The following is a 26123-nucleotide window of genomic DNA, read 5'->3' on the forward strand; positions in this document are numbered from 1 at the left end:
ACAATCTTTTAAAACATGAGATTTGTTAATAACGTGGTAAGGTTTCAATAAAACATAAATAACATTTTAATTTTGTGAAATGTGAATAAGATACCATCCCTGCCTTTTTCTGTCCATTAGGTTGTGGCGAACACTCAACCTTATGTACCCTACCCTTTTGCTAGCCATTGGAGGGAAAACTGTAACACAAACTGTAGCTGACTCATGAGTGCTCAGGGCTTCCTAGGTGGTGCTAGTGGTAAAGAATCCACCTGCCAATGAAGGGGACACAGGAGATGCAGGTTCAATCCCTGGGTAGGGAAAATCCCCTAGAGAAGGGAATGGCAACCCACTCCAGCATTCTTGCCTGGAAATCCCATGGACAGAGTAGCCTGGCAGGCTATAGTCTATATAGAGTTGTAAGAGTCAGACGTGATTCGTGACTAAACCACCAACACCACATTCTCTGTTAAGTCCCAGGAAGGTGTGCCTGGGAGGAGAAGTTTCAATGTCAAGGACATGATAGAGTATGCCCCCCTAAGTGGAAGACAAGTCGTGGCACACAACACTGATGGGGAATCTTTTTGGATTCTCGAATCAGATTTACATAGCATTTGTGTACCTCTGAGCAATTAATTAATAGGTAATACAGAAATCTGCCCAGAGCAGATTAAGAGGAGATTTTCCAGATGGTCTAGACCACAAGGTTTCCCAGACAGCCTCTGAGCTTGTCTGATGGACGCACTGATCTGATAGTGTCCATGATGCAGGAAGCAGGCCAATATGTTATCAAGACACTCTGCTAAGCCTTGAAAGTAGTGTTACCACAGGAGATCCTGGGGTTTTGGAGCTACTTCATGTCATCATCAGCAGGCAACTGTTCTCTTTTTGAGCAACAACTCCTGGCATGCTTCTAAAACCAAATATGTGATTACAGAGTCAGGGTAAATATGCAGTCTGGGCGGCCCTTCATGAACTGTAGATCTGAACTGTCAGATCCAAAGAACCGCGTTTACCCTACAACACTCCAAGAAGCAGTATATGAAAGAATAAGCTTTATGGGCCACAATGCTATTTAAGTAAATGTGTTACTTACTTGGAACACAAAAGCATACATTCATATATTACAGGAAGTGCTTAATAAAAATCTCATTAAATAAAGAATAAATAGGTGAACCTGTTCTTAGCAATAAAAGATTCCTACTTATACAGGAGGCTATCAAATAGTTTCTGAAGTAAATTTTGCCACACATCAGGCTTCATTAATAATATTTATTTTAAAGATCACTTTTTATCGTAACAAATATAAAGTCATCAATGTTTTACAAATTGTCAAAAATGCCTTAAGTACAAAAAAAATTAGTAAAATGAATGTTATATTGTATATTATTTGGTATATACTTAATACTGTCAACATGCATACCATATGTCAGAAAAGCTCATGCATTATTGGAAGAGAGAAAAAAATGAAAGTGCTATATTAAGACTTCCCAGGTGGCTTAAGTGGTAAAGAATCCACTTGCAATGCAGGAGATATGGGTTCAATTCCTGGGTCAGGAAGATTTCCTGGAGGAGGGTATGGCAACCCACTCCAGTATTCTTGCCTGGAAAACCCCATGGACAGAGGAACCTGGTGGGCTACATTCCATGGGGTCCCAAAGAGTTGGACACAATTGAGTGACTGAGCACTCACACACGCAAAAGTGCTATATTATCTGATTACAAATTCATTGCTTCGGTTAGTTTTCTTTCTTCAGGAATACCATTTACCTGCAATATGTAAGAATGAATATGAGTGTGAGTTAGACATGGACAACTTTTAGACTTTGAGCAAAACAAATTATAGCAAGGTGTAATTTTCTATCTTCTTAACATAATTATGTTGCATTATTTCTTTGCATTTGGTTTTCAACAACAACAAGAAAAAAAAGAGGAAAGTCTAAATTAGTCCTCTCCTTCCTGGAGAAGGAAAAGACTACCCACTCCAGTATTCTGTCCTAGACAATTCCATGGACTGTATAGTCCACGGGGTTGCAAAGAGTCAGACATGACTGAACGACTTTCACTCTTGGGTCAAAGTTATAATGTTTTATATTTCTCAAAAGGTATGGTCTGAAAATTCCTCCCACAATAAACAAAAAGAATGGGTTCTGACTGTGGGATGTATGACTGCATTGTTTAATCACAGCTCTTTAGAAAAAATCATGTGGGTAGAAAGGACAGAGAAAATGAGAGAATCTGAAGGGATGTCAGAACTGATGGCTTCGGCTGGTCTAAATGGTATTACTACTTACTGTCAGCTCTTAACTGCTCTATTATCTGAGCCAGTGCGTAAGTGCAGGATTACAACCCCAGCAGTTAGTTCATTTCTTAAAGTTCTGATGATCTTTTAAGAGAAAACAACTAACTAAAGAAAACAAACTTCAAAATATACTCTCCATTGGCAAATTCCATAGAGGAAGCTCAAATAAAATATCTTGATATCCAAGAGACAAACACTGTGCTTAAATCACCTTCATAAAGAAAACTGTGATACCAACATAATGCTTTGAGGTACTTGCAAAAAGCAAATTATGTAAACCCTGCACAAATGTTGTTGCCTCCTTGTGATACTAAGATAACCAGGATGGAGGGACAGCAAAGTTGTGCCCATGGAAATTTTGACACATCCATAGCACTGAATCTACACATGTGCACACAGAATGGAATAAAATTGATAAACAAACTTTATTTTTTCATTCAAATGAATAGAAAGGGAGTAAGGAGTGTAACGTGCCCATTTAGCTCTTCTCTCCAGGAGTCACAAGTCTATTTGGTGTTACATTTATCAGAGGAAGAAACACAACAATCTATCACAATTATAAAAGATGCTAGGGTGGTTTCTCTCCCTTTAGCATTTAGGTACTTTGGGGACTCACTGAAAACGAGAACGAGTCGAAAATAACCAAGAAGAGATGGTGCAATAATATACCCCAAATAACAGAAAAATATAAGAAAACAAGAAGGTAATAGGCTATAGTGTTAACTAAAAAGGAGATGAAAGCTTTCCTGACTCAAGCAAAATGCTTGTTTCCCAAAACCTGTTTTAGAAAAATAACTTAGAAAATTAGGCTGAACAACCTAAAATCCCCCTAGGGAAATTCATTGGCTCTTATAACACTTGCTCAGGCATAAATTGTCTTTTAATTTGGAAATGGTGCCTATTACTAAAATGTAGCAAGCTAACAAGTCTACTTGCTAAGAATTTATGCAACTATTAAATAAATCTCTCTAACATCATATACTTAGGTTTCTTTATTTCCCCCAATGGGAGGGGAGAGAAGTAAAATCTAGATTTTGTATATATTCAAAAGAATATTTACTATTTTTCTAGATATTATCTTCCTTCATTCCTTGTCTGAAATAATTAAGAAACAGAGGAAAGACATCTTAGGAGAGATTGAAGCCTATGAGGAAGAAGTTCTAGCATTTTCACTGTAGAAATACCCTTTTAAAATTTTATCTCTTGAAAAAAAGTCATGAAATTAGTGGTAGTAAGGACTCATTTATTTCTTTGCTCTTTAGGCACATTTATAGCAGTTTGTTCCTTCATCAATCACCTGAACACTCACACAATAGAATCACTGCATCAATATATTGAACAGTCTTGTTGAAACATGTTAACATTTAATTAAAACATAGCAATCAAAACTCTGGGGAAAATTCGTATAAACGTTATCTCATACTTAAAATCTGATGAACAACTTCATTATACTTGCCTCAAATCTTTGAAAAGTTGTCAAACGAAAATCTCCTTAAATTCCCCGAAAGCATTAATAGAGAAGATAATTTTTTGAATGAAAATATGCACAGATTTTCTATATGTGCCTAAAGTTTTAACGAGACTTACTTAATAGCTTCCCCACCACAATACCACTATTCATACTCAGAATTCCACATCCAACTTACAGTTTTAAAACTTCTCTTGCTTTTCCAAAAGAGCTACAAAGGCATTACTGGTTGCTTGGCAATTAGAACTAGGAATCAACCACTAATTAGAAGACAATCATGAATAAGTTATCTACTTGGTACAGAGATGAATGAAATAATTGGCTGTGGAATATTTTTAGGGACACTTGAAAGAAATAAACTTAAAGAAAGCAAGTCTTAGGGAAACAGGGAGAATTGTCCGCCATCTTGTTATTGGTCATGTTATAACAGCTTTTTAAAGCTGCATTAAAACCAGGCCAACCATTTTTCCTTTATCCCCCTGAAGCCTCACTGATTAGCCACAATGGTTTTCTTTTGTAAGAGTCAGTTTCAAGCTGCTCACTTACTGAGACAAATCCTGGAAGCATCCAAGCTAAGAATCTTTCATACCAAGGGGAAGAATAGGGAGCTTTGCTGAAGGAAGGGGATTTTATTCAGCCTTCCTTAATTAGACAGGACCTCCATGGATGCTTTTGCTTTAAGATCATTTACGCTGTGTTTATCACTCTGATGCCAATCTATGCAATAATCTAAGCTATTATCCTGAGGTTCTAACTCTGATTAAAGAATGACACGACTGTTTTGCCTTACTTGGTAGAGCTAAAGCTTCATAAATTATCTACTACTAAACAATCTTTTAATCTATTAGCTTCATTCATAAACATCAACTTACTATTTTTAGTACTCACCTGTAGTCTGCTGTTGGGGAATCTGAGTCTGATGTGGCAAGTTCCTAGAAATGATTAACATTTTTTAGTAAAACTGTTTTTATTCACACACATGTAAACAGAGAGCAGGCACATTAGAATGAAAAACTTCATAGCTAGAAAGGACCCCAGAAATCATCTAATCCAGCACAAACATGGTCCCCCAACCCTCACAAGTTTATGGATGAGGAAACCGAGGTCTGAGAAAGATGAATAATAACAATATTTGATAAGATTCAGGGAGTTTCTGCTACCTGTTAAATTTTATCTCATGAGAACACAAGGAGGTAGGTATCAATATTATTTTTCCCAATTTACAGATGAGGAAGTAGGCCGAGGTTCAAGGCTACATAGCTAGGAAGTGGTAGATAAAGATGTGAACACAGGGACTCCTGGCTGCATGCCTATAACCTGTACACTTTCAGATCCAGGTCTAGATCACATGTACACACTCACAGAACAACATGTATCACCATCTTCAGTCACTGTGCCAAGTCCGTGCTCCTCCCTCCAACTTCCAGGAAATGACACTGGCTATCCACCAGCTGGACAAGTCAAAAGTACAGAAATCCTCACTGACTCTCCCCCCTCATTCAGTCCCCACATCCAATCACTTGGGAACCCTTCATGAGTCTCCTCAGTCTCCTGTGAATCTGTTCACATCTCCCCATCTCTACTGCTGCCTTGGTGGAAGCCATCACCATTTCTCATTTGGGTTTTTGCAACTGGTCTGAATTGTTTCCTCATTCCCGTTCTTGTTTCCTCATCACTTACTGTGCACACTGCAGCCAGATGATCCTCCAAGGCACAAATCTGACTATGTCATTCAAATGAACACATTTCATTATTTCCTTATACCTACCTGTGAATTAAGTTTCAAGTTTCTTAGTGTGGTGCAGAAGTCCAACCCAACATACCTAGCTCCTATATGGAGCCCTCCCTGCACTGCTTGAAACGGAACCACCACCACCATGGCCTCTGTGACCTCTTGCCGCCAACTAGCCCTCATTTATCCTTGCAAACTCAACCCAAAATTTGTTAGAGTGGCCTCTTGTTACTCCCATAATTTAAAGTATCCCACAAGGAATGTTAATTAAAATATTTAACTTATTACTTTTAATTTAGAAAGTAACATCTCAAGTACCACCTCTTCTATGCCTCTGTCCTCTCCAGGCATTCCTTCCCCAATTAGGTTACCATTCAGCATGCTTTCATACACATGTTCTCACTGTACTTCTCCTCACTTAATATTTAATTGCCCCAAAGTGCCTTAACAATAAGAATGTTCCTATTTTGTATAGTACCCCTAGCAGTAAGCATACAACGTTTGAATGAACACATACAAAAATGAAGATACTTAAAAAGATTAATGTAACGTGCATGTTCACTGACACACATTCACCCACTCATTTTCATATTATGATATGAAAACTAGTTTACAAAAATGTACAGTTTAGATTCCGTGTAGAAGAAATTCTAGGAGTCAATAGGGCTTAGATTTTAAGCCAGGGATTTTCAAGGTTTTTTTGTTTCTCTTCAGGAATGGAATTCCTTTTAATTGAAATCTTAAGCAGAACTCTTGATGTACAAAAGAGATAAATGTGAGGTTGCCTGGGTTGAAACAAGGGAGCCAGGAATGCCGTCTCCTTTGTTTCCTTTGCCTCTCATGCTGGCCCCTAAGGCATTTTAAAGAAACCTCCAAGAAACAGAGTTTGAAAACCACTGATCTGAATCATTTCAGCCAGGCAAATATTATGCTCCAAATACAAGGGCCTAAACTGGAAAACAGGACATGCTAGTTAAACATTGTTTAAACTCTTAAACTAATCCATAGGAATGTTAATGACCTCAAGTGATTTTTTTAAAAAAATTTCTATTCTATTTAAAAGATATGGTTAAGGAAATAAAATCAAATTTAATTCAGTTTGAAAAAGTTACTTTATAATTCATCTCAATAATCACATTCTTTTTTTTTTTTGCTATTACCTATCAGCCCTATTTATCCTTGTGAGGTCTCAAGGAGTATTTTTCTTTGTTTATTCTTTCAGTACTTCACAAAATGTATTTGTAAATGCTTTTGATCACAAAAGTAAAAAGATGAATTTACAAATCACGGAAAGGACATTAAGTTATAGATTTAAAGATGGAAGAACAAACATCTTTACTACCAAAGTCAAAAATGTAATTTCATTGGCATTTGGGAAGGGGATATTTGCCCCTTCAAGAGGAAACAAGAGTTTTGTTTTAACATCTTAGGTACAACTAACTTTGGGTCTATTCTACATTGGAAACAAATACAATATACCTTACACACACACACACACACACACACACATCCTCATTTCCTATCATCTCTAGCTCTATTTAGCCTATTGATGGATTAAATCAATACATTTTGACAAAACAGAGACACCAAATAGGACAAAGAAAATCTCAAAAACCCTAGATAAAGATAACCAAACTCAGAAATCAAGCTGTGAATGACGTGACTGCCGCCCACTCCCACCCCACACACTGGTCAGCCCTCTTACCCTTCTGTGGAGCACAGTTTTCAAATCATAGATCTGAGTCGATCTATACCCTGTAATTTCTTCTCTAGCCATCATTTTTTCCCCCTCTTCTGCTACAACTTTCTAAATAGCTATGGGGTTGGTTAGGTTTGAAGAGAACTGATTAGTTGAGAAAGTGCCACACACAAATAAGCAAAAAATTGAGAGAAGTATGAGCAACTGTGTGTGCTACATTGGTTTAGAGATTTAAAAGTATCTGCAGCGTGTGTCCCAGTTGGTTAACGATGTACATATGCTCCTTGCAACTTCAACGGAAACTTACATGAGTTGCATATATATAAGCACAGTGTGTACAAAAAGGTGCTCAACAAAAAATTTGTGGAGATTCAACCTCCTCTGTCTCCAAGGTGTATACACATACCTGATTTTGTGGTTGTTCAAACTTGTGGCTACGTGTGAGCCTGTGAGTGTTAATATACCTATGATGGGCATATTTGAAGTACGTATTTCATTTAAAGGCGGAAGGGATACCTCATAAGAGCGCTGCTTAAGGCATACTGAAAAAATGCCCCACTACTGACTTCGCTATAGCTGAGCAGAGAATGCAGTAAGAAAATGGAAACGTTTTCATCTTTGGTGAAAGCAGGTTGCTAAAGGCAATTAGACAGGAGAGTGGGGTCTGACTTCAAATAGAAGTCCTATAATCCTTCAAAGAAAGGACCTTTATAAAGTCATAAGACTATTTAGAATAATTAAGTTATTAAAGGACTAACAGAAAGATTATTATGGGTAAACTGAACTATGTAGAGAAAAGATTTACAAAAACTGTAATTCTCTGAATTATCAGCATTAATTATTTTCTATTTTACTACCATTAATTACAGGTATTTAAATAGAAAATTATGTAAATTAGCTATTGCACAAACTCTATCCTTTAAGATAGCAAAGGTAATAACTTGCAAATTAACAAATAAGTGATTTAGGGGGAGTACACAATCATTTATTATTTGTATAACCATTTTAAAGTAATTTGATGTTCTTGGATACCCCGTAGAGTTATTCTATGAGTAAGGTTGAGGATTATCAACTCATTATATTCCCACTTGCTTGAAGATCCAGAGCAAAGAAAGGTTAAGTGATTTCTATAAAAGCCACAGAATCTGTGCCAGAGTTGAAAACAAATGACATTAGTTTAGTAACGGGGAACACAAAACACTTCTCTTGTGAATTAGTATGGATTCATTTAACAATACGAAATAGTAACATCTTTGGGGCATTTCTCAATTATCAACAAAAACTGGTATTACCAAACCTTAAATTTTCTACAAATTCTTTTCTACAGAAATGCTGATTTGGGTCCTATGACTACTTTTACTAAGGAATCAAGTCATTATTTGGCTCAAAGAAGGAAGGAAGGACACAAAGAAATTGGAAACATCACCACAATTTTAAATTTCAAGATCTAATTTTAGTTAAAATCGATGTAGAATATACATGCAATATAAAGAAGAAAGGCGATATTTGTTTATTTTAGGTTTTTCCCTCCTACTTTTATAAAGCCAAAAGCAAGTCTACCACAAGTTTAAAATGGAGTCAAAATCACTAGAATCAAAACCCATCAGAGAGATATACTTATTGCTTTTAGTGTATCCTTGCTGAATTTTTTAAAAAGTCAATGGCTCTGACATATCCTTGGCTGCTTGACACTTCTTGTCAACAAGAAATTATTATCTTCATCTCCAGAAAGTCTCTTCAACTGATAATAACTTTTATTGAAACCTAATTTTTTATTTATGGAACTTTACCATGAAGTTGGTTCTCACTAGTACCCAAGGGAAGACAAATGGAAAAATACTTTAGGTAAAAGCAAAATGATTAGTTGCTAAATATCTATAATTAGAAGACTTAATTCTACTTTTATACGTTAATTTGTAAAAGATTAAACACAACCTACTTCCTGTTTTGAGGGAGACCCAATCACCCCAGATTAGGTGTTACGTTTAGCATAATGAATAAGGAAAATTTTGGTATAGCCAAGTAAAATCTTCCTGGAAAATGTCTGGATTACCTTCCCTTATCATTCCTTACATAAACTCTTCATTGAAGATGCCTCCCATGAAGGAAAAATCAACTGATATTGATGTTGGTATAAGAAAAAGATAATGAGGAGGCAGATCTACCCCAAAAAAGACTGCATGATACATTATAAATTTAAGAATAAATCATTTTTTAGAAAATTGAATATTGGGGAGCCTCTGGTCAATGCTGTCCATAAAACTGCAAAGTGAGTACAATTTCCTGGGTGGTTTTTATCCTTTCAAGGTTTACCATTTCTCCATCCCATTAAGACATCATTTTCTAGTCATCACTCACCTCTCACTTCTCCACACCATCCCCTTCTGCAATTTAAGGGAGTGTGAAAGCAGAGAGGTTGATGGGCATAATAAACTCACGAAGCCCAACAGTCTAGACTGCCACATGTTCCTTCGCACAGACCCCTCAAGGGGAATTAGGAGAAACTGTTTCCCTCCCACCACCCTCAGCAGAAATGCCAGAAAATCTGAATCCTAAAATGGAAGCACTTCAAATATTTAAAAGCTGGGATTCCCAATTTTATTTTTCCTGCTCCACCATAATACACCCTAGAAGCAGGGCCCTGGGATCTGTATTGTTAAAGTCTCACAGGGGAGTGTGGCCTCAAACTTGGTTTGGGGATAACCAGGCTAGATTATCTCTCAATAGTCCTTTTAGGACCTAAAATTCTATGCCTTGGAATCTGACTTTCTTAATTTAAATTACTGTGTGTTAGTCGCTCAGTCATGTCTGACTCTTTGTGATCCCCATGGACTGTAGCCTGCCAGGCTTTTCTGTCCATGGGATTTCCCAGGCAAGAATACTGAAGTGGGTTGCCATTCCCTTCTCCAGAGGATCTTCCTGACCTAGGGATTGAAACCGGATCTCCTGCATTTCAGGCAGATTCTTTATCATCTGAGTCACCAGGGAAGCTCATAATTTAAATGAATATAAAAGCTTACCTATGGGGCCTGGCGTGCTGCGATTCATGGGGTCGCAAAGAGTCGGACACGACTGAGCGACTGATCTGATCTGATGAGATACATCGTGTGTGCTAAGTCACGTCAGTCGTGTCTGACTCTTAGCAACCCTATGGACTGTATGTAGTCTGCCAGGCTCCTCTGTCTGTGGAATATCTCCAGGCGAGAATACTGGAGTGGGTTGCCATGCCCTCCTCCCGGGGATCTTCCTGACCCAGGGATCGAACCTGCGTCTCTTATGTCTCCTGCGTAGGCAGGCAGGTTCCTCACACATCAGTTAAAACTATATTATATTTTTGATATTATGTCTTTGGTAAGAACCATAACATCTAATCACAAAAATGATTCTTTGGGCAAAGAGAATTTACTCTTATTTTTAAGTTTTTTTTTTTTTTATATGCACAATTTTTAAAGTCTTTATTGAATTTGCCACAACATTGCTTCTGTTTCATGCTTTGGTTTTCTGGCCAAGAGGCATGTGGGATCTTAGCTTCCCAACCAGGGATCAAACTTGCACCCCTTGCACTGGAAGGGGGAGTCTTAATCACGGACCACCAGCAAAGTCCCTAAAGCAAACTGACTTTTAAGAATTACTTGAGAGTGTGCTTTCTAGCAATAAATTGTAATAAGTCAGGAAACTGCTTTTAGTGGAAAAAATTCTTCCTATTAACGGTCACATATTCACTAAGCTACAAAGACAAGCTGTTAAACACAGATGTAAGAAGTCTGACTATACTTCAGGGTGGGGGACATTTTACAGAAGACCTGACCAGTGCTCCTCAAGACTGTCAAGGTCATGAGAAACAAGGAAAGTCTAAGACACTGCCTAGAGCAGAAGAGACTAAAGAGATATGCCAATTATTCTGTCCTAGACAGAATCTTGGAGAAGAAAAAGCTCATTGAGGGAAAAACTAGTGAAATCTGGGCGGGGGTGGGGGGGAACAGTCTGAAGTCTGGTTAATAGTAAAGCAGAAATGTTGGTTTCTTGGGCTTCCCAGTTGGTGCTGGTGGTAAAGAATCTGAGTGCCGATGCAGGATACATAGGAGATGCAGGTTGAATCCCAGGGTCAGGAAGAAGCCCTGGAGGAGGGCATGACAATCCACTCCAGTATTCCTGCCTGGAGAATTCTATGGACAGAGGAGCCTGTGGGCTACAAAGAGGTGGACGTGACTGAAGTGACATAGCACGCGTGCGATGTTGGTTTCTTAGTTGTGACACATGTATTATGGGACAGTAAGACGTTAACAACGGGAGAACTGTGGTGGGGGCACCTCTGTGAACTCTGTATTATCTTTGCAACTTTTCTGTACCTTTTAAATCATTCCAGAATTAAAGTTTATTAACCAATAAAGACATTGGGGCTTCCTAGGTGATGCAAGTGGTAAAAAAAAGTCTGCCTGCCAATGCAGGAGACACAAGAGATGTGGGTTTGATCCCTGGGTCGGGAAGATCCCCTGGAGAAGAAAACGGCAAACCACTTCAGTATTTTTTGCCTGGAAGATTCCATGAACAGAGGAGTATGGTGAGCTACAGCCCATGGGATGGCAAAAGAGTCAGACACAGCTAAGCACACACACGAACAATAAAGACATTAGCAAACATCAAATAAATATGCTTTATATTTCTATACATGTAATAATTTTAAGCTCATCTGTGCTGTCTGTCTAATCTGAAAAGGAGAAGGAACAGAAAATAACTTCCTTTCTAGCAAGTCCCGTGTCTCTGGACCTGCTCCAGTTACCCTTTCTACTATCTGTTCAATCACATTGCCTGTAGCCTGAATCAGAAATCCTAGAGGTCAATGATCACAGCATCTATCGCTGACTTGCTATCAAGACTGGTAAATAATCTAATCCTGGTTTTGACCTGATTTAAAGTCTCTTATCCATACCTCAATTTTATTATCTGCCAATGATTAAACATTTTTTACTATCTAATTTAAGGGGCCAGTCTGGAGTCATATGAAGCCTTCTACCAAAAAGAAGGTTGTGTAATTGATAAGTGACAGTGGCAGCATCCCCATTACACAGCTTTCTCTAGACTGCAGTGCTACAAGGCTTGCTATACATCAGACTGACTTCTTTAAAAGACCCAAACAGGCTTCTATGCAGCTCTGAAGAAAAGCTTTGAACGTTCTTAAGCCTTGCTTAGAAGTCAACATAAACGTGCAACCCTATCTTATGCCTAAATATTTCTGATGTCAAATCTGAAGAATAAATACAAAATGATGTAGCTATCCACATTATGAACAATAAATTCAGTACAGTCAGTATGCCTATGTGAAGATGAAACTCATGCCCTTTTAGAAAAAGTTTAATAAATACCAGGCAGCTCTATCCAAGAATATACCTGGTTATCAAGTTCTGTAATGCCTCATCAAATATAATATCTCATTTTAACACTGAGAATTCAGTTTGATCCAAATGACCAAAATATTTATGTATGTGTGTACCTGAGCTGAAACAAACCTTCAAAAACAGGTTAGGAGCAAAAACTGAATTCGCATAAAGGACAATTGTGATGAACCCGATACAATAAATTCCCTATTTTCTGGCATGGTTGGAAAATGAGGTTAATCACATATTCTGGCTTATAGAGAGTTACCATAGAGACCATGCACATATTATCCATTTCCAAGAATAAAAGAAAGATAATATACACTCAACACCGAAACTACATCGAATGTAATTTAATTTTCCTCTGATGAGTCAGACGCACTTGATGATCTTGCAGTGGCTCAGAATAATCATTGTGAACATCATCAATTATCTATGTACCCTATTTATATAGAAGTGCTAGTTAATGGACTTTTTCCATTAGCAGAAATATGAATAATATAAAGGTTTTCTGGACTTAACAATACATGTATGGTCAAATTGTTGCAAGTTCAATAAAATAATCTATTGCATTTGCAAATAGGGAGATCTGATCAACATAATGACAGTCTTGATGGGGTTATGGAAGGACCAGGAAGATGCATTTATTTATAAACTAGACAGGAAATTTTATTTTACTTGGGTATTAGTAGCAACACTGTCAAATCCTAGTCACAGAGAATCAAAATAAAGCTTAAGGAGTTATCCTTATTCTCAACATATATAGTTAGAAAGCACATCTAAAAAATGACCCAGCCTTTTATCCTCCCTTAAAGTTTTACTGACTTATTGTAAAGTCACATTCAATTTCCCCTATTCATTGTAATGAATATTCTTCTCTTCTAAAATTTGACAGCATTGTTATTTTGTCAGTAGAAGATTCCCAAACTTCGTTCTTTACCTCTTCTGATCCTTTCCCATGGATTCACAGGGCATATCAACACACTAAAGGCTCTGAGAACTCCCCCAGTTTAAACCAAAAAACAAAAAGTCCTGTTTATCAAATTTATGTGACTGCTTCTTTTTTGAAGATATATATCAACCTTTGAAGAACAGGTATTGACATTTACTAGCATTCTTAGGGAAAGAATGTGAGAAATGGAAACTTGAAAGAATTCTTCAATTCTTTTCAGTTTGAAAATGAACAATAAAGCTTTTCATAATTTCTCCTGTCATCTAAGAAAGACAGGAGAGATTGCAAAATTGTGAACTATTACAATATTCTTGGATACTGTAATATTCAACATTCTTGAATTTCCTAATTTTTCTCAACGGCTTCTAATAATCCTAAGAAAGAGGTTTCACAGTGACCCCACTAACCATTTGAGGACATAAAAATCCATCAGTTCCGTTCAGTACAACTCGATTTTGTGAAACTTTAATATTTATATCAATGATAGAATATTGTTTCCAAAACTCAAACTTTTAAACATATGCCATTTTCCCTACTGCTAATAGATTGAATCAGTTACTCACAGACACACACATACACACACGTACACACAAATACATACCTTGGCCTATTCAATAATAAGAGCATACTGCTAGAGGACTTCAGGAAAATATTCATAATACTTTTAAAGAGTTTCATGCTCTACTGACTGAGCTAGCTAGGCACGCTTTCATAATACTTTTAGATTGGCAAAATCTTTTGATAAATTTATAGCCTGTCTATACTACTCATATTAATCACTATTTAATCTTCAAATTACCACATGTCATTTACATGGCTGTAAAACAAGCATTTGCAAAGTAAAAATGTACCCAATATGCTGTTCAAATAAATCTCTAACCAGTAAGAGGTTACTTTTATATCCTATCCTAATATCTATGTGTGAGTATCTCTGTATGTATGTATGTCTGTGTGTTTGGGGGTGAGAGGGATAGATATATTCATTCTATTTACAAAAGTCAACTGAAAAAGAGAAGACTCTCAAAAGTAAACTGTGACTTCCTTAGGGAAACTGAATTTAACCCATTTTAACATATGTTTAAAAAAGTAAGAGTCGTGTTCTTCGAAGTAAATGACACTTTCACCTACAAGCTCTTTACACTAAAACAGAGTTTCTAGATATATCATGGGTTCTCAGGAACAAATGGGCAATCTCCTCAACTAATTTCCTCTACACCTACCCCTTACAAAGGTGTCCTCCAAGCTTTCTGACCACAGTCCTTCTAGCACAACAGAGAAGGTCTGTACTAAAGTGTCTTTACAGCCAAAATTGGAACTATTCATTTTGATATATAAGAAAATCATTTTTAAAAAAACCCCAAAACTTAAAAACCCTGAGGCAAAAATTTAGATTAAATAGCTCTCTGGTAAGAACATTAAACAACAGGTTAACAGAACCAAATAATTCTAATAATAGCTTTAAAAAATAATCAATTTGCTATGCTTTAGGATATGCCTCTCTTTTCACAGTTATCTCATCTTTGAGCAAGCATATGTGAGTTCATTCATTGTGCTAACATTAAGGTGAATGTCATCTTGTTTAGACTAGTGAAGGAAAAAAAAAATTTCCTCAAAGTAATTTTATGTATGTGCCGTGGGGTTAGGATCTACACTATCAGTGTTCTTTGGGTACTTTTCTCCTCCAGTTATAAACAAACAAACAAATGCAACCATAATGAAGAGCTCTGGTCTTGAAAGACATTAAGCAGATACATTCATGCATTAATAGTGACGATTCCAAGTGGACACTTACTGCTGTGTTTGCATCAACGGCATATTGGTGCTCTCATAATTGTCTGTGTGTAGAGGGGGTATGATTTCTCCAGTCACAGGGTGAAATACAGGAAGTGTGGACAGGGGCCATGCTATCTCTCTATTCTTGGACATGTCACGAAGTTCTTTGGTAGATTTCTGAATAGCACTATGATGGACCAGTTGGATGCTAGGTCAAAAAGAAATAAAACAACACAGATTTAAAATCACATATTAGCTCCACAGATTATCAGTTTGAAAAAGTTACAAAATCTTTTTTTTTTTAAATAAGAAAACGTTATTGCACTTTGGGCATTCTACAAGTTATTTCAGAAAAAGATAAGTTTCACATACTTTTAACAACAAAACTGAAAATTAGAAACTAACTTTTAAATAAATGTTATTTCTCGTTAAACTAAGCTATAAAGCACTGTGTTAATATTACAGCCCTAGGTAGCAAACTACTATTCTATTTAATCTCTACGATTAATATAAAACTACCATAGCTTTTATACTGTTGCTTCTGATGGGGCATTTATATATACTCACATAAGTTTCATTTTATGGTAGGTTATTACTGTAGATTCAGGAATACGTGTATGAAAGGTCTTTTCATCTGTTCTCTGGTTTATAGAAATGCAGATTGGGAAATCACATAATATAAATGGCAAGTTAATATTCTGAACCTGAAATATTTTAGGTTTAATTTTTACCTATATAATCTTAGTTTTCACATCTTTTTTATTCTCTACCCCTCCTAAATTTCTCTATTTAGAAAGCAGCTTTCACATGTATGAAATAAACTATGAAAGATGATGAATGAAAAAAAAAGCATGACACATGTATGGCACGTGATGAGCAACTGAGACATGAGAAAGAAATGACAAGAAAATAACAGGAAAGAAGACACTTACTCTGGTGTTTGCATGTTTCTCTTTTCCCTAGAAACAAAACAAAATTTATGAATTAAATAATAGCATTGAAATTTGGAACATTAAGACTATATGCGCACAGATCTCGCATGAGGTGGAAATGCTGACATTGTTACTATTAAATGCAACCAGGCAGCATTTGCCAGCAGGTTTATGACATTACTTGGATGAATACACACACAGAAATGGAATACTGATGAGAAACACAGGAAAAAATGGGAAAAAATGGAGATTAAGCATCGAGCTCTTGGAAATAAATTCTATGACATAATGAAATCAGGCTACATGAAAAAAATGGAAGAATTTGTTACTTGCTGCTTTATTAATATTTTATCATTTGCTTTGTCACCCTGACTTCCAGATAATCTCAGGAGGTTATTTTAATTGACACAGATGTCCTGAAAGCACTAACTATTCATGAAGTGAAGACTCATTGCTCAAATTATCATTTTATTTTCATTAATTTACTCCTAGGTTTATATATATCTACATAGGTACTTTTAAACATTTAGGTTGTACTGCCCTGCTTGACATCCAGAAAAATTGCAAGAAGAAATCTTAACCATCATTTCTGATCAAACTGAGACTGAGACAATTTATTTAAAGTGCAATTACCATGTCAATAGGTTCCACAGTCTCTGCTTACACAGGACGGCTTATATAACCAAAATAGCTAGCCTCAATTATCCTTGGGACTGTTTTGGCGGTATGAGTTTACATTTAGCCTTAATCATTTTTGAATATAATAATTACAACCTCTAGTTTACTAGACTCAAAACTATTTTAATTCATTTGAAAGGAATAAAGTACTGTAGTTTGACTTGAACAAAATTTCATTTACAAGGTGTTTTATGAGCTAAATGAAACTTGGGTTTTAATGGAATCTTATATATTATCTTAGCAGTTCTATACTTTTTTATTAGTGTTTTAAAGTACTCACACTCCTTCCCGTCGGCAGCACATGATATAAGCGAGTATTAGAAAAAGGACCAGTGCTACCGCCGAGGGCACAGCCAGGGTAACTAGGAAATCCGTGTAATAGTCTCTGCTTTTCAAAGAGTCAGAAGGGGGTTTGTACTCTCCACCATCAGGCAAAATCCCTTCTCCACGAATCACTTCCTGATAGGTGGACACTTGCTTTGTTTTATCAACCTGATACAAAAGAAGATAATTACACATGAAATTAATAGTTGCAAATATTATGACAGCTTAAGATCTAGACATACCAAGACAGACTAACTTCTAAAAAGCAACCTTTCCTGATTACTTTATCACCTTGAACTTGCAATTATTTATGGAAACTAGGAAGAAGTAATAAATGAAAGTTAACAAGTTAAAAATTTATATTGGCCTTTCTAGGTCCTTCCTACAACATATATACATACATATATATGTACACAAAAAATGTGTACATGTGTATGATTGTTCTTTTTCACTTTACTTCCCCCAAAGCAAAAGTCCTCCACATGACTATGCATACTTCTTGTTTCTTAGTGACAAATCTCTAGTGCAGATGTCAACAAACCGTCAACTGACTGATAACCAGTATGCAGGTATGGTTTCTAAGGTTAGTGAAAGGGAGTCAAAAAAGAGAGGGAGAGAGATACTTTCTAAATGCTTGCAACTTTGATCCTCTGCCATCCAGCAGACAGGAGTCATTTTTAGGAAAAATAAACTATTTTCCTTAAAAATAATTTAAGGAACATTCAATGCTATTGCTTCAGTAAATTCTATCCCAGGCACAAAAAATGTATAACACTTGTACTATATTAATTTACCTCCACACTAACTGAATTGCTTTCACTAAGCTGCATTTAATTATGCTAAGGGTTTTATTGAAGGACACAATAAAACAGCCATGTGAAATTTGTTACTACATTTGTTCCCTGCCTTAAAAAATATTGGGGAGAATTATCTGCAGCATTTTTCAGTATCCTAGCCCTTAAACACCACTTGAAGAATTTTGCTACTGATATAGTGCTAGGATATCTTTTGCCAAGGAATTGATGCTCTGCCTCCTTTAAGAATGAGAACTAAATAACAAATTAACTTCCTCATTTTACCAGGGACATTAGGAAGCTTATTGTCAAACTTGACCTTAGGCTTTATGTTTTGGTAAAGTGCAGGTCCTGATTTTCCAGTTCTTTTATATTTGCTCTATTATGCTTATTTATCTGACTCTTATTTAAGCGTCTTGAAATCTTCTGTGGTAAGATGTAACCAATACATACATACATGCAAAAGAAAAAAACAAAAATTCCCAACCTTTCTTTTTATGCAGTCTCACCACAGAAAATGCAGTCTTCAAAGCATGTCATTTTTAAACCTTTAGAAATTAGATAATTTTCCTAACCATGAATAGTGTACAGCTCAAGCACAGGTAAAATGGCATCTCTAGGGCTCTCTGTGTGCTGCTTTGGTGAGAGGGATCTATTTAAGTTACGACTGCAGCCACTCCATCTTTTGTGCGCTTTTACGATTAGCACATGGCCAAAACATTGAGCTTTGTAAATTCAACATTCATTGAGTGGAACACGTAAACCACACAGCATCTGAATACTTTCACTGAGTTTGAGAAAACAGAGAAAGAGCATTATCTTCCTAAGGCACATGTGACGTGGAAAGAGGATGCTGGGGCACAGGGCGACGGGTGCGAAGTGCTTCAGTGTGAGCAGGGTGTTCCCCGTCCCGGATCTGGGACAGGCACCTGCAGCTGGTTTGCTAAGACATCACGTGACACTTGTGTTTGTGTGTCAATAACTTTGTTCAAATGTCAACTTTAAACTTAGACCTAACTCACCACCAATCATTAAGAGTGGACTGAAGTTAAATCTAAAGGTCACTAAAGGAGTAAACCAACATTCCTAGCTTCCAGAAAGGAGGATCAAAAATATAATAGAAATTATATGTACAATATCATATGTATCTGACATACATATGAAATCTTACTCACATGTTCCTAAGTCTTTGAGCATGCTAATTAAAAAGTGATTTGGAAAAATAATATTTAAGGGGTTCTGGGTAAGATTCTAACTTTCCTCTTCTTTTCCTTTATTCCTTGATCTTTCCCGACAATGAGTTTCCAGGACACAGAATCATAGCACACTTTTGCTTTAGTTTCAGATTTATCATTGCACTCCAGTCTTGCCTTCCAAAGTGGGACAAGGCAGCATATTTGAGGCTTCCTGCCCATGTTACACAGACTCCAAAACTTGACTTAGTAGCCACCTGGATGTCCGGGGGATCATTCAGACCACCTGCCAAGCTAATCCGGCCCCAACAACTAATCAAGAGTAGACTGAGTACAAAAGTGGAGGCACACTATCTTAAATGGAGGCACTGTCAACGGTCTCACCAAATCCCTAAAAGTCAAGGGAAGTCAACTGCAGTTAACAAAGTAAACCCAGGATTTGTTCCTAAAAGCAGTTCAGGTTTTAGTCAAATGCTATCTTCGGCCACATCACTTCTAGCTACAGTTGCAAAAACAAAATAAAAACTCACCAATGAAATTTTGCACCAGTCAATGTAAAATTGAGTACGGAATTTTTTGTCACACGTTATTACAGGCTCCATTTCTTGACTGCATCTCAATTGATTCTGAGGATTTTCAACTTCTCGTAAACAAGAAGAAAATGGGACGTCGGCACCAACCATGACATAAACGCTGCAAAAATGTGAAATTCTCAGGTTATCCTTTAAGAAAATTGGAAACACTGAAATAAATCTACCCTGAAAGCAGGATTTATCCTTTTGAATTGAGGGATTATCTAGAATCATCCCTAAGGTAGAGGCCTGGGCTTTTAAAGCAGTGATTCATGTAGGGGCTTCTTTCCATTCTTTCCTTTATTCAACCAATATTTACTGAGTGTTTTGGTGTACAGACACTCTCTTGACTTTGTTACTTCCTAAAAGTTTTTTCACCCTGTATCATATTTTGATTAGATTTGATAGACTCCATTCAAAATATTCTTAAATTGTTTAAATAATATTATCACTAAGATAATTATCAGTAATAATTCTTCATCTAATTTCATTTTAATAAGATTGTGATATTACATCCTGAGGTGTGGAACTGCAGGCAGATCTATTCTTTCTAATAGTTCTATCTTTTAGGCTTTTCTACGGCACAGAGTCCCTACTGGTAGGTGCCTCAATACAAGGTCTCTAAATCTTTATCTAAGAAGCTGACGTAAGAGAAAAACTCCTGTTTAGTAAACACAAATTAGGCAAACAAAATTTATTTTCTTGATATGTATCTTGGCAACTAGGGGAACTCAATTTAATTGACCAATAAGAGTTTCACAATAAAAGAGAAGACAGATAATAGTGTTTAAGTCATCTTGGAGCAGCTTGAGCAGCTAGGAATTTCAAAGGTCTTTTCAAAAGAAAAGGGAAAACCAGAAGATTACTCGAAATAAATATTAGTTATTTTCTTAATGACAGTGCCATTATTACTTATAAAATGGAATAAACCCATCAAAATTCCTGCCATCTTTTTTACAGAAATTGACAAACTGATCCTAAAATTCATATGAAAATTCAAGTGACCCACACGCACACAAAATTCTTGAAAAAGAGAAACACAGTTGGAAGACTCACAATTAGCGATTTCAAAACTGACTACTAAGCAGTAGGAATAAAGAGAATGTGGTACTATCATAAGGCTTGGCATGTAGACCAATGGACCAGAATTCAGAATCCAAAAAGAAAATCTTTAGCAAGTTGATTTTGTCACGGGAGCCAAGACAATTCACTGAGGGAAAAAACAGTCTTTATGGTACTTTAGAACAATAGGCTATCCAAATGCAAAAGCAAGAAACTGGACCCCTACCTCACACCATATAAAAAACTGACTCAAAAAAAAAAAAAAAATCAAAAGCTTAATGTAAGAGCCAAAACAATTAGACTCTGAGAAGAAAGCAGGAACAAATCTTAATGGCCTTGGATTAGGCAGTAGTTTCTTAGTTATGACACAGAAAGTTCCAGCAATCACAGGAAAAAAATAAATTGCATTTTATCAAAATTTAAAACTTTGTGCTTCAAAGGGCATCATCAAAAAAGTGAAAAGGCAACCCACAGAATGAAAGAAAATATTTACAAATCATATATGTAATAAAGGACTTACACCTATAACATATAGAAGACTCTAACAACTCCATAACAAAACGACAAATAACCCAATTTTAAAATAACAAAGGATCTGAATATACATGTCTCCAAAGAAGATATACAAATGTCCAATAAGTGCATGAAAAAATGTTCAACATCATTATCAGCAGCAAAATAGACATCAAAACCACAATGAGATACCACTTTACATCCATTAGAATGGCTATAATGAAAAATACAGACGATAGGAAGTGCTGCTCAGGATGTGGAGAAATTAGAACTCTCCTACGCTACTGGTGGGAATGTAAAATGGTGCAACCACTTTGGAAAACACCTTGGGAGTTCCTCAAAAGATTAAATACAGAGTTACTATATGATGTAGCCATTCCATTCCTAAGTACATACCCTAAGAGAAATTTAAACACATCTATCAAAAACCTTGTACATAAAAGTTCATAGCCACATTCTTCATAATAGTCAGTAAGCAGAAACAATTCAAGTACACATCAACCATCAAATGGATAAAAAGTAAAATATCCATATAACATCACTCAGTCGTGTCCGACTCTTTGCGACCCCGTGGACTTTAGCCTACCAGGCTCCTCCGTCCATGGGATTCTCCAGGCAAGAATACTGGAGTGGGTTACCATTTCCTTCTCCAGGGGATCTTCCCGACCCAGGGATCAAACCCAGGTCTTCCGCATTGGATGCAGACGCTTTAACCTCTGAGGCACCAGGGAAGCCCCCCATATAATATAACTCAGCCATAAAAAGCAATGAAGTACTGTACATACTACAACATGGATGACCCTTGAAAACAATATGCTAAGTGAAAGACGTTGGTCCCAAAGGACCACATATTGTATGATTCCATTGATATGAAATGCCCAGAATAGGCAAATTCATAGAAACAGCAGGTAAATAAATTGTGATTGCCTAGGGCTGGGGGTTGTAGTGGTGGTGACTGCTAATGCATGTGAGAAGGGAGTGTCAGAAGGATAAAAATGCTCTAAAATTGACCGTGGTAATGATTGTACAACTTTGTTAATAAACTAAAATATATTGAGTTGTATATACTTTAAATAGGTGAATTGTATAATATGTAAAATATATCTCAATAAAGCTGTTTTTTAATGAAATGAAATAAAAGCATGGCACAAAAATTCAAAGTTATGTGACTGTGAAGCCACATCCTTAATTAACAGCTGTGTCCCAGAGCACACTTACACAGATTCAGCTGGTTGTGCTTTATGTCAAGTTAAAAATTTATAAGTTCAGAAAAAGTAGAAGAAACCACTGGTAAAGAATTCACAGGATTAGTGAGTAGAAATAGATTCCATTTACAGGAATATTGCTCATTCATAAAAAAGAACAAAATAATGTCATCTGCAGCAACATGGGTGGGACCTACAGACTGTCAAACTTGAATGAAGTCAAAGACAAACACGATATGGTATCACTTATACACAGAATCTAAAAAATAGTACAAATGAACTTACTAATAAAACAGAAATAAAGTTACAGATGTAGAGCACAAACTTATAGTTACTGGTGGGAAAGTGAAGGGTGGGAGCAGGCATAAATTGGGAGACTGGAATTGACATATACACTCTACTACACAAAAAATAGATAACTAATAAGCATCTACTGCATAGAACAGGACACTCCACTCAGTACTCTGTAATGACCTATGCGGAACAAGAATCTGAAAAACAGCAGATATGCATATACGTATAACTGACTCACTTTGCTGCATACCTGAAACTAACACAACATTCTAAATCAACTACTCTGCAATAAAAATTTTAAAAGAGAAATACATTCCATTTAGAACAACTTGTTACTCTTAAGCTTCATATAAAGCCAATTTCTATCCTCTTATTAACTGCCTTGCAAAGACCATATTTTCCCTTGATAACTGTGAAATATATTTGTAAATACAGAAATTAAATATTTCAAAAATTGTTAAAAGTCCTCTTGCTTTAACATAACATTGATGTGCATTTATAATTAGTAAGATTTTAAATTAATTCACTTCAAGATAACATAAATAGGCATAAGCATCAGTTTTGGGTGCTCTGAAATGTTTTTTTTCCCCTTAAATTACAAAAGCAATATAAAAACATTACATAAAACTTGGGATATAAAAACAATTAATTTCTATTACCAAGATCATGATTTTCATTTTCCAATGTACCTTGCAGAATACTTTTCAAGTGCATATATTTTAACCTAATTGCAATCATCTCCAAACTATAATTTTGTATCCCACTTTTTCACTTAATGCATCATAAGCATTTTTCTCATAAGCATTTTTCCATATTTTATAGTCTTTGCAATTACATTTTTATAGGAATATAATTTTTAAGTGCACATGAATTTATTCATAATTATTTCAGAGCTGGCCACATAAGTTGCTTCTAATGTTTTGATGTTATAAATAATACTGTAAAGATGATCTCTGTGCATATTCTTTAACATTACTATCTTAAAAGAGATGCCTAGAAGTGGAAACATTTTTATGACAGTTGACACACACTGCCAAATTACTTTCATCTCCACTTGGACGATCCAGCAGCTTCACAAAGTTAGTATGTTCCGAACTGAGCTCATCATCACCCTATCCCACCTCCACCTGTCACCCCTTCCATCTTCTTCTCTCTCAGTGATTGGCAAGGGCAGATGCTCAAGCCCCAGTATCACTGACTCCCGTCCTTTTCCCTATCATCTGTCTCTGACATTTGCCCTGAAAGAGCTCTCGCACACACCTGTCCACTCTGTCCCTTCCCACAGCCAACACCCCAGTTCTAATCAAGGGCGTGAAGCAGCAGCACCCTGACTATGCGCCTGGAACTCAGTCTCCCTCCCTGTCCTCAGGGCGTCTATCTGCAGCAGGAAAGATACCGGTTTAGAAACAGAAGCATTTGTATATTTGAAAGCTGCTAAGAAAGTGGTTCTTACAAGTTCTCATCACAAGAAAATAAAAACTAACTGTGAGGTAATGGATGTTATCTGAAGTTATTGTGGTGATCACTTCATAACATATACTTCTACCAAATCTTCATGCTGTGCACCTTAAACTTATCCAATGTTACATCATCAATTATAACAAAACTGGAAAAATAAACAAGTTAATTTAAAAACTGCAAACAGACTACTCCAGAGAAGTAGATATTGGATTAGACTTGTAGGTTAAAAAATAGGTATTTATTGTTTTTTGTTTTGTACAGCCAGTAAGTTTTAACATCTTGGCTTTTTAAAAGATAAATTTGTATGAGGCCATGTGTAATAATTATAATAATTCATGCTATACATGCTAAAATATATTTTTCATAATCTGCTCTTTTCCTAGATCTTTGATATGCAGTTTTTGATTTACAGCTATTTTGACAGGCTAGCTTTTTGGTAGGCAGAAATTAAAAATTTTTATGAAGAGAAATGAGGATGATCTTTACATTTATGATCTTAGCCATGCTTTCAAACTTTCAAATATACGTAAACAGATGGCATGGCAGTGTATTATCAAGTACAAGGCTCTCAAGAAAATGTTAACAAAACACGGTGACTCACAATCTTAGGAATTGAGTACTCGAAATAAACCTTGCTCCTCTGAAGAATCCTTTTCTTCCAATTTGAACAACTCAATTTCCCTTGAGGTAAAACCCATTTACTATGGTCTTTACGCATACAAAGTGCAGAACCATGTTACAGGTAAAAAAAAGTATGTCAAAACTCTCCTGCTTTTCCAGCAATAGTCAGATAAACAGATCCAATGATTATATTGTTTACCTAGTTATCCAAATGATGAATGTATTTTATTCGTGATTTTATGTATATAAGAGACAGAGGATGGTTTAGAGAAGAAAGTGTCCAGGTACGTTACATGCTACCTGGGAACTCTTAAAAATGCATGTTGATTCTTGCCTCTGTTCACTTCTCTGTTCTGTGCATATCAGTCAGTTTAAAAATAAGATGAAAAACAAAGAAGACATAAAACTAAATAAAGCATCTAATTCAGAACAAAAAATAAAGAATAAAGGTCATTTCTAGACTCTACTTCTACTACTGTTTGTTACTCCTCTTTACTGAAGAAGGGAAGAATGATCTTATCAACTGGCACCCAAGACTCAGACCTTTCTGGGGGATTTTGTGGGAGGCTTTTCTTGCTTGAAGAAAGGAGGCATTTGGGTTTGATCTACGCTTTTAGCTTGTGCAGTGCAGGGGGCTCAGCAGGCCTACTTGCTAAAATGAAAATGTTAACATACACGATTGTTTGCAAGGTCCCTAGTGCTACCCAAGATAAAATCCAAACAGTTCTTCCTGGAGTACGAGGTCTTAACATGGTCTGGTCTTTGCCTCTTTAGTCATTATTATTTGTGGGTCCCTGTCCCCCATTTGCACACACAAAGCAACTTTCCAAATCCACCTGGCTTCTTCCCACCTAATGGCTCTTGCTCAAGCTGCTCCCTCTGCCCAAACTCTCCCTTTATCATTTTTTGAGCTGGCTTATTTGTTCATTTCAGTTCAGTTCAGTCACTCAGTCATGTCCGACTCTTGGCGACCCCATGGACTGCAGCACACCAGGCTTCCCTGTCCATCACCAACTCTCAGAGTTCACCCAAACTCATGTCCATTGAGTCGGGGATGCCATCCAACCATCTCATCCTCTGTCTTCCCCTTTTCCTCCCGCCTTCAATCTTTCCCAGCATCAGGGTCTTTTCAAATGAGTCAGTTCTTCACATCAGGTGGCCAAAGTATTAGAGTTTCAGCTTCAGCATCAGTCC

At 36.5% G+C, this 26123-nt stretch overlaps 1 protein-coding gene across 8 annotated transcripts in view; it reads right to left on the reverse strand.

The window, feature by feature from the left end:
• Positions 1-1237: 1237 nt before the first annotated feature.
• Positions 1238-26123, reverse strand: part of SGCE (sarcoglycan epsilon) — a 71449-nt gene continuing 46563 nt past the window's right edge. For 2 of the 8 annotated variants that reach the window (XM_061413463.1, XM_061413467.1), the window contains 7 exons: positions 19732-19894; positions 17171-17382; positions 16213-16239; positions 15300-15488; positions 4638-4681; positions 3738-3772; positions 1238-1749 (listed from right to left, as the gene is read on the reverse strand). In XM_061413463.1, coding sequence (XP_061269447.1) covers positions 1699-1749; positions 3738-3772; positions 4638-4681; positions 15300-15488; positions 16213-16239; positions 17171-17382; positions 19732-19894 — 721 coding nt within the window. In that variant the 3' untranslated portion in view covers positions 1238-1698. The remainder of the gene's footprint in view (positions 1750-3737; positions 3773-4637; positions 4682-15299; positions 15489-16212; positions 16240-17170; positions 17383-19731; positions 19895-26123) is intronic. The other 6 variants (XM_061413470.1, XM_061413466.1, XM_061413465.1 and 3 more) reach the window with 3 other exon arrangements.

Source organism: Bos javanicus, chromosome 4 (assembly GCF_032452875.1).
Source record: "Bos javanicus breed banteng chromosome 4, ARS-OSU_banteng_1.0, whole genome shotgun sequence".
Taxonomy (NCBI): domain Eukaryota; kingdom Metazoa; phylum Chordata; class Mammalia; order Artiodactyla; family Bovidae; genus Bos; species Bos javanicus.